At 40.7% G+C, this 17,417-nt stretch overlaps 1 protein-coding gene across 1 annotated transcript in view; it reads right to left on the bottom strand.

Moving 5' to 3' along the window:
- UVRAG (UV radiation resistance associated) overlaps positions 1-17,417 on the bottom strand; it is a 271,885-nt gene that overhangs the window by 18,455 nt on the left and 236,013 nt on the right. Inside the window, exon 14 of the mRNA XM_079787935.1 lies at positions 13,313-13,404. Within this exon, the coding sequence (XP_079644061.1) occupies positions 13,313-13,404 (92 nt within the window). The remainder of the gene's footprint in view (positions 1-13,312; positions 13,405-17,417) is intronic.

Below are 17,417 nucleotides of genomic sequence, written 5' to 3'. Positions count from 1 at the left end.
CAACTTGTAACGACAGTGAGAGTTACCTAAGAAGGTAGGTACCCAAAAAAGTAGGTAGGCAAACAGATTTGTAGGGTACTTATCTCTAAGGCTTCTAAAGGGTCTTAAAAGGACTAGGAGAAAGTGAGAAGGAGATGGTGAATATCTGGTAGTCTCCTTACAAATAGATATAGAATATGGCTCTTACTAGTAGTTATTAAAATATTTGACCAAGAGCCATAGTCTATATCTATTTGTAAAGGGATGAATGTATATTTTAAAGGAAAAACAAAACACCTTTAACAAAGAATGGATTTAATTCTTATAATAGACAATAGCTATGATTCACTTACCTGTTAGATATTTATAATAATAGCTACAATGTATTCAGTACTACTATGTACCAGGCAGGATGCTAGGTATTCACACACTTAATCTCTATGATTAAACCCTATCAGGTAGGCACTATTTTTAGCTGATAGCTCCAACTTGCCTGAGGTCACAGACACAGTAAGTGGTGGAAGTGGTATTCAAACCCAGAGCCTTTACCTGCTCTTTACACCTGGGCAACTTATTTCCTTAACCTACTCTGCCCCATACCCCAAGCTTCACATGTCCAAATCCGTCTCGTGGTCCCAGCCCACTCAACTCTATCTCCTTAGTGAAGGTTTAGCCAATTCTCACCCACACCTCTCACCAGGAAGGAAATTACTTCCCCTGAAAGTTCTAGGTAACTTATCTACCTTTCTTATAGCACTTCACACTTTCTATTTTTCTATTTTCTATTGTCTGTTCCTATTTCATTGCCTAAATTAGACTATAAACTCCTTAAATGCAAGTTCAAGGAGCATGTTCCATGAACAGAACAGGGTTCATCCACATGCTCATAGCTTACCAAGCTCCTCCTTCCTCAATGCCAGGCTGGGACCCCAGGATGAATAAGACAGTTCCTAGCCTCCAACTGCTCAAAAGCTGAGTGGGTAAGACTTGGTAGGAGAAGTGGACCTAAGCTACGGAGGGAATACATATGTATCTCTGCATCTGTCCCTGTGCCTGTTGAGTGAGTGAATAAGTGAGGTAGGACATGAGTTGAAGTGAGAGCAACATCTGGATAGGGCGAAGGCAGGGACAGGCTATTCTAGGAAATGGGAAGTTGTCTGAGAAAAGAACTAAGGTCCCAATAAATTCAATAAAAAGGAAACAACTGAGGTCAGAAATGACTGTGGTATGCCTGGGGGTCAGCTGAGACAGGGTGAGAGAGCAGTGAAGAGACACAATCGAGGGACTGTCCCAGGATCTGGATCCTGGGCCCAGCACACAGCCTGTCACAGCAAACTCAGCATCTCTTCCACTTGGTTCCTCATCTCACCGCAGCCATCGAGGGCGGCTCGCATGCACATTCCTCCCTGACCATAGCTCAGCACTAGCACCAGCTGTGCATGTGCATTCTAATTGAATCTTAGACCACTTAGTAGTAAAAACAAAAGAAAAATGGGATGATTAAGTGCCACGCTGGTGGTTTCTAACCAAAATACTCAAGAGTACAAGCCCTGAGCTGAAATTCTGCTTTTAAAAATTGTGTTGCTTGGAAGTTACAAGGAGGTTAGTCATCCTAGGATGAGAAAATGGGGACTCCTTCTGGAAAGCGCTGGCACAAAGCACTGAGCCCCAGGGCACAGTGTTTATAAGGAAGAGGGGCTACTTGTAGGATTAATCAGGTAGATGCTCTTGGTATTAGATAAGAATTATGTAACATGAAAGAAAAAGAGGAATTTTAATCACACTGTCTTTTCTTTAAAAAAACAAACAAAACAAGCCATCACATCACTTTGCAGCCTGCCACTCAGAGGATTCCAGTGCCTGCGCTGGCCCTCCGTCGGAAAGCCTCGATCCTGAAAGAACGCACAGCAGTCGCCTCCACAGAGACCCGTCTGTGAATGGCAACAACCCACAGAAAATGGCAATGTTTTCTTTTACAAAAGATGTAAGAGGCTCCCTCAGGAACGGGAGTTTTCTTACCCTTTGCCCTAAGGAGCACAGGCTGGGGAGGTAACTCCTCCATCCCTGGCTGCTCTCGGAAAGTCTCAGATTTCCTCTGAGGCTAAAGGGCTTGTTCCAGCTTTGTTTAGATTTGTAACTTCCAGCCTGCCTTCCTGCAGTGGTCTTTACTTGGGATCATTATGTAGCATTCACTTTGCAGGACTTTGCATCAATCCTGGTAGCCCATTTTTCATTAGAGCACCATAAAGTGGTACCATACTATTCATTCATGTTAATGTACTTGGCACCGTTGGCACAGAGGGGTACTGCATAAATGTGTGAATTTGTGGCTTAATGGGTTTTTTACACCAGTGCCAGGAGACCTAGATTCTAGTTATATTATTAGAGGCTCATGGGTCAACCATTCTTGGAAAGTTACTTAATTTCTCTGTACCTTAGAAATGAAAGTTGTGGAAATTACAGTGTTCCAGGAGGAGAAAGGCAGGCAGGTTGCAATGATGAAGCATTTCTGTGGAAGCATTTTGGGTAAATTTTATAAAAAGATTTCAGAAGAAAGGGATCTAATCTCTGAAGTTCTAGTAATTTGCTGTGATTTTGTTTCTTGTTTTAAATATTTACTCCCCCACCCTAATTTAGCATTTGCAGTTCATAATCTTCTTCTTGAAAAGGGTTCCTAAGTTGTATAAGCTCTATGTACCACAAAATCCAGATTCTCTCAATCCTAACATGAATTTACATTCTAGTCAAGGTAGTCCGTTATTTGCCAATAAAGCTACTATGCCTTTTCCAATACTGTTCCCTCCATGTGAGGGGTGGGGTGTGGATCACCACAGTAGAGAAGGAAGGACAGAAGAACAGTGAATGTCGTGACTCTGAGTCAGGAAAGAACTTGCTCATGTAACTAAGGAGGTGAGTGCATCGACCGTCCATGAGAGAAGGGCGAGAGTGGTGTCAGATGCAGCGGAGAGGAAGGGGCCAGGCAGACCATGAACAAGAGCTTGGATTTTATTCTAGCCAGGGAAGAGAGGGAGTGATTAAGATATAATTGAAAATTTTAAAGGTCACTTTGGCTACCGTGGAGAATGAACAAAGGTGGGAAAAGAGTAAAATCAGGGACACAAATTGGACTAGTGCAGTGCGGAGTAAGAGAAGGCGGGGATTTGGACTGGGGTGGTCGTAGTAGAGATGGTGGGAAGTGGTGAGATTTGACATATATTTTATAGGTAGAGATGAGATGGTTTGCGGATGATTAGAATGAATCTAGTGAGAGTAAAGAAAAGAAGGGAATCAAGGATGATTCCCCTGGTTTGAGCAATGGGTAGACAGAGCCAATTGCTGAGAGAAAGAAGACTGGTGGAAGGATAGCTTTAGATATGTTGAGGCTGAGATGCCTGTGATATTTCAAGGGGAGGTGTTAAATAGATCTCTGACTATACAGAGTTTGCAGGAGAGATTTACACTGAAAAGATAACGTTGAGAACCATAAAGATACTAGTGTCTCGGTGCACGGATTCGTGCACATTGAAAGGAAATTAATTAGAATATTTTAATATCGCCATTCGCCCTTTCTCTATAATAGGTCAACCAAATTCATGATCAACAATGACAAATCGAAACACACGCATGAGCTTGGTGCCAGCGAGAGCTTTATATGTATTGTGCATGCACGAGTCAACTTAGCCTTTTATATATCAACATATATAAAAGCCTAAGTGACCATTACGATCAAACGACCAGAACAACTGGTTGCCCAGTCGCTATGATGCGCACTGACCACCAGGGGGCAGATGCTCAATGCAGGAGCTTCACCCTGGTGGTCAGTGCACTCCCACAGGGGGAGTGCCGCTCAGCCAGAAGCCGGGCTCACGGCTGGTGAGTGCAGTTGTGGGGGCAGGAGCCTCTCCTGACTCTGTGGCAGCACTACCAAGCGCGGTGGCAGGTGCAGCGGGCTGGGATGAGCGCGAGTGGCACCGCATCTGGCCCCAGCTCCTCCCTGGCTGCCTGCCACTTGGCACACTGCTACATCCCCCTCGGGGTCCCAGATTGTGAGAGGGCACAGGCCAGGCGGATGGGACCCCCCACCCCCTGCATGAATCCGTGCACTGGGCCTCTAGTATAGAATAAACTTGCTTAATTAGACCTGCTTTCTGATTTAGCTAAATGTTTTCCAGCCCAGTGAAGTACCCCAACTTCTCTTTCAGGTAACTGTCAGCAACACAGCAGTAAAAATCAATACAGAGCAGATTACTATTGTAGATCACGCAGGGAGAACAAGGGGTGAAATATTTAACTGCAGCAGTGTTTGACTATATTCTATGCAGTGAGAAAACCTGAAGTCATTTTCAAGTTCCACCATTTCTTACTTCTTTTCAGTTGGGTCAAGTTTCTAAACTTTCTAAATCTCCATTTTCTGGCTAATGAAAAGAAAATATGATTCTACCGAGTCTCCTATCTACCTACTCCAGGACTTCTGTGAGGATCAAATGAGATGAGGCCTGGGAAAATGCTTCACAAACATTTGGTTAAACTGTAAAATGTTTGCACCTGGTTATAAAGCAAGTTGGGTTTCTGGGCTGAAGAAACTCCAAGGAGGCTAGTTGCTAGGGAGAAGAAGCCAGGCGTTGCTACATGATGTCATTACTTGGTGCCCACAGCGACCCTTCCTGGGCTAGGCTGGGCAGTGGGCCACATTTTGCACCATGGGGTCTTGGCAGTGTTAGCTGTGATTTGGTGGGGTGCCTCTCCGGGGTGGTAGTGGGGCCTGTGTCTCACTTGGGGAAAGCCGAGTGTTGGTTTGTTGGTGCCAGGTCCGTGGTGCCATTTATTTTTAAAAGGCCAGTGCGCATCATAGCTACCGGTTGGATGGACGGACACTTAACATTTTATATATATAGATAGTTTTCAAAACTAAGGGAATGAATGTGATTACATGAGAAGAGAGTAGAGAGAGAAAGAGAATGACCTAAGACAGGACCACAGAGAACTCCATATTTAATGATCATGTAAGTAAGGAGGAATAGGAAGGACAGAGAAAGAGCTGCTGGAAGAAGGAAATCCATGGGAGGGTGGTATTGTGAAAGCCAAGAAAGGAGGATGTTTCAAGAACGTAGGGATGCTGCTGAGACGAAGAGCAGGATAAGGACAGGTAAGTGTCCTTGGACTTTGGTAACACAGAGTTCAATAGGAAATTGAGGTATACTGATAGAACAGGAAATCATCCTGGAATGGATTAATTAGGAATTGGAAAAATAGATAATAAATAAGCCTATAATCATTATAAAAATTAAATCAGTAGTTACAAATCTGTATTTTCCCCCTCAACAAACAAACAAAAAACACTAGGTTTTTCTAAGTTCTATCAGTCCTTCAACATATAGATAATTCCTACTGTGTACAAACTGTTGCAAAGAACAGAAAAGAAGGAAAGATCCTCAATGTATTTTATGAGGCTATTACAACCTTGCTGTCAAAAATCAGACAAGAATTATTATATGAGAAAGAAAAATTATAGGCAAGTCTCATCTCAGTTCACAAATGTAGATTTCTTTAAATATTAGCAAGTCAAATCTATTAATATAGGAAAAAATAATATATCGTTACTAGGTAGAGTTTATCCCAGGAGAAAGAGATGGTTTAATGTTAGAGAATATATTAATACTTACTAGCACATCTAACATAGTAAAGAAGAACAAATATAGTATTATCTCAATAGATTTAGAATAAGCATTTGATAAATTCAAAATACACATTTATGATTAAAAAACATGAATAGAAAAGACACTTCCTTTTGCTAATAAAGTACCTATGTTGTAACCTGCAATAAGTAGATATAATACTTAATGGTGATAAGTTAGAAGCATTCTCTTTAAAATCAAGAATAAGACAAGGATATCCAGGGTCACTGCTCCTCTTCTATAATAAAATGTAAGACAATAAAAAGTAATGACAGTTGTAAAAATAGAGAGGAAGAAACAACACCATTATTCAAAAAAAAACTACATACACAGAAAATCCAAAAAAAATCTACGACAACCTATTGTACTTAATGTTAGCAAGGTTGCTGGATACACTCAAAATACAAAAATCAGTGGTATTCCTGTACACTTGCTACAAAAAAGTTGGATGTTGTAATGAAAAATTTATAACATCAAAATGGAAAGCTACCTAGGACTAAGTATCTAATAAAAGATTTGTAAGACCTTTATGAAGGAAATCAAAATACTTCACTGAGATATGTTTAGAAAACATACAGATACCATGCTCACAGTTAAAAAGACTCAATATCATAAAGCTGTCAAATTACTCAAATATAATTCATATGTCAAGAAAAGCCAAATGAATTTTGAAAAAGAACCATAAGTAGGAGCCCTGCCCTAGCAGATTATCAAGAAAGTTGGGGTTATCTTCCTGTTCCCTTGCTCTGAAGGAATGTGCTTTAGGAGTAACACTCCTGGCCTCTCTCCATCCTCTCACTCACAGGCTCTTAGGGAAGGAGGGCCTTTTCTGAGCAGAGAATTTAGAGGGAAAAATAAAACCTGAGTATTCTTGGCTTAGCCTCATCTGGGCTGCTGCAGGAGGCATCTCACCGCTCTCTGCAGTGTGGTCACGGAAGGGCCTGCCTCTGCGGGGAAAGCCTAGGTTTCTCCCGTTCACACCGTGACATGAGGCTAAGTTTAATTTTGAGTGACGTCTTTGCAAGCTCTTCTTATTACAGATCTAAAGGCACATTTTCCAAGAGGCTTTATCAGTAACAAAACTGACATTTTGATTTCTATTAGTCTGTCTCTTGTATCTCCAGTCTCAAATTGTTCCAAATGTCAGGGGGAAGAGAGGTGCTATTTATTGGGCATCCTCAAACCCCAACAAGGCTTACAGAAATTACATCTTGTGATAATTAAAGATGTGGTACTAGCCTATGGAAAGACAAAACAATGAAGCAGAAGAGGGAGCCTGGAAGCACATCCATGTATATACCAGTAAGTGAAGCTGGTATAAAAGAGATGGCATTATCAAACAGTAGACAAAGGACAGACTCTTCAATAAATGACACTGGGACAGTTTGCTGTTTGTACAGCGCAAGACTCAGTGATTATTCAGGCAGTGTGTGGGATACCTCTCTTTAAAAAAATTATTTTAGGTTATTTACCATTCTGTTACAAAAACTCTCATGAATTATATACCTGTTTCCAACTAGATCACACATCCCTTAAAGGTAGGCCTGGAGTCTTATACTTCTTGTTATGCTCCAGACTTTACATAGTTGATGCTAACTAAATAAATGTCTGCTAACTTCCTCCTCCTCATTTTAAAACTCAATTCCTATCCCTCATTCCTTAGGACACATCAACACTATGCTTTTATAATTGTTTTTATATTCTGACTAGAATTCTTTAAACATTTGTGTATTTGCTTAACAGGAGTCCTATCTAAAATCAGACATCTGGAACTTGCATTTTGAAGATCATATGAGACAAAAATAAAAAATGTCAAAGTAAAGGTTAATCATATGTGTTGTTTTCTTATTATCCTCAAGATCTATCCTTACGGCACAGAAGAAAATGAAACCAATCTTGTACCTTCCTCCCCTCAAATAGTTTTTCCATTTGACATTGCATTTTGTTCTCACCACAAACTGGTGAAATGAACAGGGCAGGGATTACAGATGAGGAAATTACTTTCCAGAGGCAGGACTTTAAGTTCACAGAGCAGGTTAGAGAAAAATTGGTGATCAGAAGCCAGTGCTCTTTAGAAGACACCATGCTGTTCCAACTTGTCTAACTTTCTAAAGGCCTAATTTCCATTCATACAATTTTCTGAGTTACTACCTATCATTAAAGATTCAAGCTTCAAGAATTACTACATGGCTAGCACCAATAGCTTTCCATTTATTTAAGTCAACTGAATCACTCTAATGTCTTCTTGGCAGACTTTCCACCTCCCCTTCTTTTTAATAATATTTTAAAATTTTATTTTTTAATTACAGTTTACATTAAATATTATTATGTAATAGTTTCATAATACAGCACAGTAGTTAGACAACCATATACCATACTTGCAAAATGTTCCCCCCAATTTTCCAGTACCCACCTGCCCCATACACAGTTATTATATTATTGACTATATTTCCTATGCTGTACTTTTCATCCCCAGGACTATTCTGTAACTACCAATTTGTAGCTCTTCATACTTTTACCTTTTTCACTCAATTCCCCAAACCCCCTCCCCTCTGGCAAGTATCAGTCTGTTCTCTGTGTCTATGAGCCTGTTTCAATTTTGTTCTTTTACTTTGTTCTTTAGATTCCACATATAAGTGAAATCATACTATTTGTCTTTCTCTGACTTATTTCACTTAGTAGAATACCTTCCAGGTCCATCCATGTGGCTGCAAATGGTAAGATTTCATTCTTTACTATGGCCGAGTAATATTCCATTGTATATATGTACAACCACTTGTCCACTGATGGGCACTTGGGTTGCTTCCATATCTTGGCTATTATAAATAACACTGTAATCAACATAAAGGTGCATATATTCTTTTGAATTAGTGTTTTGGGTTTCTTCGGATATATACCCAGAAGTGGAATCACTGGGTCATAAGGCAGTTTCATTGTTAATTTTTTGAGAACCCTCCATACTGTTTTCCATACTGGCTGCACCAATCTGCATTCCCAGTAACAGTGCAGGGCTCACCTTTCTCTACTTCCTCCCCAGCACTGCTTGTTTGTTGGTTCACTGATGATAGACATTCTGACAGGTGTGATGTGATATTTCATTGTGATTTTTTTTTTCATGTCTCTGATGATTAGTGATGTTGAGTATTTTTTCATATGCATATTGGCCATCTGTATGTTCTCTTTGGAGAAGTTTATATTCAGGTCCTTTGCCCATTTCTTTATTGGATTGTTTATTTGGTGTTGTAGGAGTTCTTTGCAAAACCTTTTTAGTTTGAGGTAGTCTCATTTGTTTATTTTTTCTTTTGTTTTCCTTGCCCACAGAGATATATCAGAAAAAATATTACTAAGAAGAATGTCTAAGATTTTACTGCCTATGTTTTCTTCCTAGAGTTTTATGGTTTCAAGTCTTACCTTTAAGTCTTTAATACGTTTTGAGTTTATTCTTGTATATGGTGTAAGAAGGTGGTTTAGTTTCATTTTTTTGCGTGTATCTCTATCTGTCCTATTTTTCCAACACCATTTATTGAGTAGACTGTCTTTATTCCATTGTATGTTCTTGACTCTTTTGTCAAATATTAATTGAAAATACAGGCATGGGTTTACTTCTAGGCCCTCTATTCTGTTCCACTGATCAATATGTCTGTTTCTATGCCACTACCATGCCATTTTTATTACTATCGCCTTGTAGTACTGTGTTTGATATCAGGTAGCATGATAGTTCCAAGTTTGTTCTTTTTCAAGATTGCTGAGGCTACTTGGGTTCTTTTGTGGTTCTACATAAATTTTTGGATTATTTGTTCTAGTTGTGTGAAATACACTACTGGTATATTAGATAGGAACTGCATTGAATCTATAGATTGTCCTGGGTAGTTTGGACATTTTAATGATGTGAATTCTTCCTATCCACAAGCACAATATATGCTTACATTTATTTGTATCTTCTTTCTTCAGTATCTTATAATTTTCCAAGTACAGGTCTTTTACCTTGGTTGAATTTATTCCTAGGTGTTTTTTTTTTCTGTGTGTGAAGCAATTGTAAAGGAGGTTGTTTTCTTAGTTTTCCTTTCTGATAGTTCCTTATTTGTGTATAAAAATGCAACCAATTTCTGATTATTAATTTTATATCCTGCTTCTTTACTAAGTTCATTTATTAGTTTTTATGTGTACCAGTATGTGTGGAATCTTCAGGGTTCTCCATATATAGTATCATGTCTTCTGCAAAAAAATGACATATTTACTTTTTCCTTTCCAATTTGGATGCCTTTTATTTCTTCTTGCCTGACTGCTGTGGCTAGGACTTCCAGTACTATGTTGACTATGAGTGGTGAAAGTGGACATCCCTGTCTTGTTCCTGATCTTAAGGGAAATGCTTAAGTTTTTCCCCACTAAGTATGATGTTTGCAGTGGCTTGTCAAATTTGGCCTTTATTATGTTGAGGTATGTTCCCTCTATTCCCACTTTACTGAGAGTTTTTATCATAAATGGATGCTGGAATTTGTCGATGCTTTTTCTGCATCTATTGATTTGATCATGTGTTTTTATCCTTCATTTTGTTTATGTGGTGTATCATGTTAACTGATTTGCAGATACTGTACCAGCCTTGCATCCCGGGAATAAATCCCAATTGGTCATGGTGTATGATCTTTATAATGTATTGCTGGATTCGGTTTGCTAATATTTTCTTGAGGATTTCTGCATCTATGTTCATCAGGTACATTGGCCTATAATTTTCTTTCTTTGTAGTGTTTTTATCTGGTTTCGGAATTAGGATAATGCTAATACAATAAGGTTGGGAGTCTTCCCTCCTCTTAAATTTTTTGGAATAACTTGAAAAAACAGGTGTTAGCTCTTCTCTCAGTGTTTGGTAAAATTCACCTGTGAAGCCATCCAGTCCAGGATGTTTATTTGTTGGGAGGTTTTATTAGTTGTAATTGCTCTGTTCAGATTTTCTGTTTCTTCTTGATTCAGTTTTGGAAGATTGTATGCTTCTAGGAATTTATCCATTTTTTTCTAGATTGTCCAATTCATTGGCGTATAGTTGTTCACAATATTTTCTTATAATCTTTTATATTTATGTGGTGTCAGTTACTTTTACTCTCTCATTTCTGATTTTCTTTATTTGGGTCCTCTCTTTTGTTCTTGGTAAGTCTGGTTAAAGGTTTATCAATATGGTTTATCTTTTCAAAATCAGGTCTTGGTTTCATTGATCTTTTGTATTGTTTTTTTTAGACTCTACTTTGTTTATTTCCACCTTGATTTTTACAATTTTCTACTGCTACTCACTTTAGGCTTTGTTTGTTGTTCTTTTTCTAGTTCCTTTCGGTATAAGGTTAGAATATTTGAGATTTTTCTTGTTTCCTGAGGTAGGACTGTAATGCTCTGGATTTCCCTCCTACGACTGCTTTCACTGTGTCACATAAATTTTGGGTTGTTGTGTTCCCATTTTCATTTGTCCCAAGGTATCTTTTGATTTCTTCCTTGATCTCATTCATTGTTAATCCATTCATTGTTTAGTAACATGTTATTTAGCCTTCATGCATTTGTTTTTCAGGTGGTTTTTTTTTTCCCTTTGTAATTTATTTCTAGTTTCAAACCATTGTGGTCACAGAAGATGCTTGATGTGATTTCAATCTTCATAAATTTATTAAGACTTATTTTGTGTACTAACATGGTCTATCCGAGAAAATGTGCCACATGCACTTGAAAAGAATGTATACTCTGCTGCTTTGGGGTGAAATGCCCTGAAAATATTAATTAAGCCCATATGTTTCCTTGTTGATTTTATGTCTGGAAGATCTATCCATTGATATCAATGGGGAGTTAAAATTCTCTACTATGACTATATTACTGTTGATCTTTCCCTTTATGTCCATCAAGATTTACTTTACATATTTAGGTGCTCCTATGTTGGGTACATAAATGGTTACCAGGGTTATATCGTCTTGTTGGATTGATCCCTTTATCCTCCACTTGCCGGCTGACTTTAGGCTTAGTCACTAAAAGGGCCTCTGGGGGAACATGAGCTGCGCGAGGTAGGTTCTCAGGGAGTCACCAGGGAGGGGTGAGTTGTGTTCATCAGATTGATACAGATTCAAACTCAGCACCAGTGCTGGGACTGAGGTCACTCAGCAGAAGTCTCAGGGCACCCCAAGACTAGCCTCTACCCGCTGAGTGCCCATGGACCTTTGTGGTGGTGTTGATGTTCTCAGGGAGTTGTCAGGGTAAGGCCAGCAGAGTTTATCACATTTGGCTATGTGAAGAGAGGGCTCTGCATAGGAAGGGTAGCACCAAAGGGAAAAATGGGCCCCACCCCAGAGCCACACAACTTGGTCTCTGATATCCAGGCCCAGGCAGCTGACTCCTTAGCAGGCATGAGCTGGGCAGGGCAGGGCAACAGGGAGTGCGGAGGGTGGGAAAGCACAACAGGTAGTACTTTCCAGACTGATGCAATATGGAGGGGAATGCTCAACCTAGAAAAGACTACATCTGCAGGAGGTGTGGGAGAGGGACTCAATACAGAGACCTGGCAGCTGTCCCTTCAGCTCTCTCCCCAGAGCCACACAACTCTGTCTATCCTCACATGACTCCACTTCACTCTGAACCACACTCCCTCTGCCGGAGCCAAGGGTGAGTGGCTGCAAAAGAGATTTTGTGTGCTGGTTCTTTAAGAGTGTGCTTGGGTTACTAGCAGACTCTATCTTCCTGGGTACTGAATCCCTGCTGATTTTCACAGCAAGATATTATGTGGGCTCCTCTTCCTGGCTCTGGTGCTCCAGGCTGGGGAGCCTGGCTGAGGTTGAGACCCCATGCCCCTCAGGGGGACCTTAGCAGCTGAGACATCCCTCTGGATTCTCTACCACCTCACGTGGGTGTGGGGCCAGCTCTTTTCACATCTCTGCCCTCCCAACCAGCCTAAACGTGGCTGCTTCTGTAAATTATTGGTTATACAACTTCTGTTCAGCTAGTCTTCAGGTTGATTATTCTATAATTTAGTTTTAATTCCAGTTTGGATCTGGGAGGAGGTGAGTGTAACTTCTACCTACTCTGCCGCCTAACCACAGGCAGGCAGGTGAGTGGTTAAAAGCCAGTGGTCCCATCTGCCCTTTCTTTTTAAGAGTCATGTCTATACTGACAAAGCACTTTTCAGTAGTGGCTTGCCCTCAGAGCACAAAAGACATTGACATCGAACACAAGAAACAGTATGTGCCTCCTGGTCTCAAGACTAGGTCCTGACAAACCTAACCCATTCCTTGTCTGCTTTCTTCCCTTAACTCTCATAGCCACTGATCCTGGTGTTCATTCTCTATTTATGACATTCACTTGTTCTTTAGAAAAGTGTTAGGGGCTCGATGTCTCTCCCTTTTATGAACCACAGGGCTGTCTGCCTCAGCAATGTACTCAACGATTGCTTGCCCAGCCACCCTCCCAATGTTCAAACTATACTCCCTGAACCTTCTCCCTTCCTGAGAGTGCTTCACTCCCCTTTGCCAGACTGGAGCTTAGTACAAAAGTACAATGTCTGCCTTTCCTTTTCTTCAGATATCTTATTACAGAAGAAAACCAAGAAGGCAGGTGTGGAGTAGTGTGGAAGTCAGAACAGTTTCTCAGGATGATTATGTACATTACAGTTTCTGAGTATCAGAAATAAAGGTACTCACCACCTGACTAGTAGTCCATGTTCCATGAAGTTTTTCAGGTTGGGAAGGGTTTGCCTCAAGTCTGGAGTCCCAAGTCCATGTTGATATCTTAGCTGCAAAGGTAGAAAAACAGAATTAAAAGAAATTCTGGCAGATACTAGGCAATGCTTCAGAAACATAACCTATTAAACATGTGTGGTTGTTTTTTTTTTTTACTCGAAAACAGGAAATATGAATGTATGATCCCAATATCATCAACCACACTTTTGGGATGGTGTTTAAAAGTACCCTTTTCATCTCTTGCTCCTTTGCCCCCTAAAGTTGGAGAAGACCAAAAATGACTAACTGTGGAATCAAGGTATTTCAAAGACCCTTGTAGGATTTGTTAACATTGATTCTAGGGACACAGACCAGTGTTTGATTTTAGGTACTGAAGGCTAATATTATATACTCTGAGCACATTCAGCCCTTCTTTTGCTGATCCTCTCTTTGTATAAGCAAGGGTAAGAATCATGTTGTATTCTTCTGATAGCTAAAGTGTCTGATACAATGCTAGTGCTCAGTGATTATTAAACAAATGAGTTGCAAGCCATTTTTGACAGAGGATGTGCTCTGTATTTTTCTGGTATCTATAATTTCTATCTTTATGCAGAACAAGAGCACAGAGCTGAAGGGCTAGCATGAGGAAACTATGGCCTGTGGGCTTGATCTGCTCTTAGTTTTACTTATTTCTGCTAGATTTCAAAATTAAGTATCCTTCTATGTTCCTTGAGTATCTTGCTAAATGTTTTCATTTGCCTGTTCCTTGCATCCTCTCACTCTGTCTCTGAATACTATCTGCTTCCTTAACTGACCATAATAAGATCTGAAATAGGTACATGTGCACATTCATACACATGCTCACACACATAATATCAAATACACAGTAAATGTGCAACACAGTCCTGTAGAAATGTATTTTTCAAATGACATGATACATATGCAAAAAACACTTTGTAACTGTATATTGTACAAATGTGAAGGATCATCAGTTCTGAAGTTTTACTTTTCTAGTACCTAAACTTTATCTATTTATTCATTTGAATTTTTGAGAGTTTATTTGAGCCAAACTGTCGACAATTGTCAGGAAGCAGAATCTCAATGTTTGGGATAATGATCTGGAGAATGGTGTTTTTTCACCTTGTTTTATATATTACATCAAAGAGGAGACGTATGTGGTTTACATGAAATCCATTGGTGATAGATTAGGAAGGCAGGAAAAAGCAAAGAGGGTGAGAGTAATCTCTGGGAATGGATAAAAAGTAAAATGATAGACACATACTTCTTTTACTTAGGTGGGTACAGTATAGTTAACAGTCAATAGTTAATCCTATATAATAAAAGCCTAATATGCAAATTGTTCCCTCAACAGGGAGTTCAACTGCTCGCTATGACCTGTGCTGACCACCAGGGGGCGGCGCGGAACATAGCAGGCGTTGGCAAACATGTCTCACTGGCTTCCTGGGGGCAGGGGTGACTAGGACGGAGGTGCGGTGAGAATGCGGGGTGTCTGCTGAGCTTGCTCTCACTCCCCCTGCTACCCTCCCCCCCCAGGGAAGCCAGGGCTTGCGTGCCAGGGAAGTCCCTGTGCTCAGGTGCTGGGTGCCCAAGAGGAGCCCACCCAGCCTCTTTCGGGTGAGCTGGGCCGCAGTCGCCTGGACCGCAGCTGCCAGGACTGTAGGGGCCGATCAGGCTCCCCGTGGGTTTGCGCAGGAGCCGGTCTGTGAGGCGGGCCTGGAGAGAGCGCACTGCCCACTCGACTTCCATGCGGTGCTGCTGGGTGGCCCAGAGGCCCACACTACACCCCGGCCCACGGCATCCGGCCGTGCTCACTGCATCTCCGCGTGGGAACTCGGGCGTCATGACTCAGGCAGAGGGGGGCACGCGGGGGCCTGGAGGCCCAGGTGCTGCCCAGGGCCCAGAGGTCAGCTGAGACCTGCCCTTCCACGCCAGATGCTCATGCTTTGATCCCTGGCCAGGCCTAGGGACCGCACCGGTGCATGAATTTCATGCACTGGACCTCTAGTATAACAATAACAATGAAGGAATTTATGATCTCCAGTCCTGGCACCCAGGTGCATTTGGTTGTGCCCCAAGGGGTCTGGAAAAAGGGAAGTTACAAATTACTCTGACATTTCGTAGGCATGTTATCTTAGATGCAAAAAGATAATAGGCCCAGTGAAGGTAAAGATTGACCTTGTCAGGAAAGATACCGGCCTAGGACATGACTACCCACCATGACTGCTTTCAGTTAAAGTTTTAATTTCAGACTATCCTTTGTAGTTACTTTAGGTCTTTGAGTTTGCAAGACTGTCATGCAGACCTTCCCTGAGTTTGTCAGGTTACCATGTGGCCCCTTTTGTCCCCATATCCCATCTTCAAGGATGAATTGATGACCAACCTTTTGGGTGGATAATGGAGTCCGACAGTGTCTAGCACCTAACTTTAAAAGTGACCAAGTCAAACATCTAAACATTTTCCTCTTTAAAAAATCAAACCATGACCAACAAAAAAATATTAAAGAAAGTCTTCTTTTGTTTCTATCTAGTACTCAACTGATTTTTCACTTAACAGAAGTTTATTCTCACTACAATGAACTTTTAAAGGAAAATGCCAAAACCTAATGGGGTTTCTTGAATACTCACACAATGCAAGGCGGTAGAAACATAGACTGTTAAGCTAAAAGGAACTGTGAATATTATTTAAGCCAATCCTTTCCTTTTGCAGATGGGGAAACTGAAGCCCAGAAAGGGAAAGTAAATTCTCTAGGACCACAGAGCTCAATGGCAAAGATATTATTAGCCAGAGCATCCCTTTCACAACCATGTTACTCTGCCCTTTACCCCAGAGTAAGAGGAAAACTGGTAAAAACACTTGAGAAGACAAAAGGAAAAGATTTTTTCCCTTTTCCAAAACTTAGCTTGGTGACCTAAGTCACCTCCTGAGATTTGCTGACCTTGAATTATAAGATCTACTCCATATTAAATGACATCATTTCTTATATTAATATAAAAGCATTTTTCCATACATTGATAAAAGTAAAATGGCTGATATCCCAATATGACATTCCTGAATTCATTGTTTCAATAAAAAAGTGAAATTGTTTACACATGGCATGGAAATTTCACCTGTGATTCATACTGAAAAATATTAAATATCAAAAAACCATACTGAAATAACACTAAGCTATGTGTCCCTGAGCCAGTACATAGTAATTGCCTGCCCCAGGTCCACAGTGGAAGGTGGGTGTTGAATTCTTTTCAGAGACCACAATGAAAATTTGTCTGCAAGTCTGATTTCAACCAAAAAAGGAAAATGTGGGCATTTCGAGCCTCCACCCAGGCCTTAACTCTTCATTTGCTGCATAGCACAATTATTTTTTTATCACAGAATCTTAGAAAGTTATAGCTTAAAGAGACACTGGAGATCATCTTCTCCCACCCCCCTCTTTTCATAAATCAAAAAGGAAAAAAAAAGAAACTAAGACTCAATAAAACAAATGTCCTGCCCAGGTCACAAAGTTGATAAAGTACAAAGCCAAGGCTAGAACCTAATAATAACTCCAAATTCTCTCTACCATGTCATCCTTTTAATTTTCAACATATGAGATCAGCCAAAGAACATATATGTACATATGAATAGGCCACGGACACAGACAACAAAGTGGGAAAGTCCAGGGAGAGGGAGTGGGGGCTGAAGGACAAAGGTGGGGGAGAGGAAATGGGGGACATCTGTAAGAGTGTTAACAATTAAATTAGAGAAAAGAAATTCACATGTAATACAAATGTATTCATACCTATAATAATAAAAGCGTAATATGCTAATTAGACTGGACAGCCGAACGACCTTCAGGGGGCAATAAGGCAGGCAGGCAGGCAGGCAAAGTGGTTAGGGGTGATCAGGAAAGCAGGTGAGCAGATAGGGGCGATGAGGCAGGCAGGCAAAGGTGTTAGGGGCAATCAGGCAGGCAGGCGAGCAGTTAGGGGTGATCAGGTAGGCAGGCGAGCGGTTAGGGTAGATCAGGCAAGCAGGCAGAGTGGTTAGGGGTGATCAGGCAGGCAGGCAGGTGAGTAGTTAGGGGCGATCA

This window comes from Cnephaeus nilssonii (genome assembly GCF_951640355.1).
Source record: "Cnephaeus nilssonii genome assembly, chromosome: 13".
Taxonomy (NCBI): Eukaryota; Metazoa; Chordata; class Mammalia; order Chiroptera; family Vespertilionidae; genus Cnephaeus; species Cnephaeus nilssonii.
Note: the sequence above shows the minus strand (reverse complement) of the source record. Positions and strands in the feature narration are given on the sequence as shown.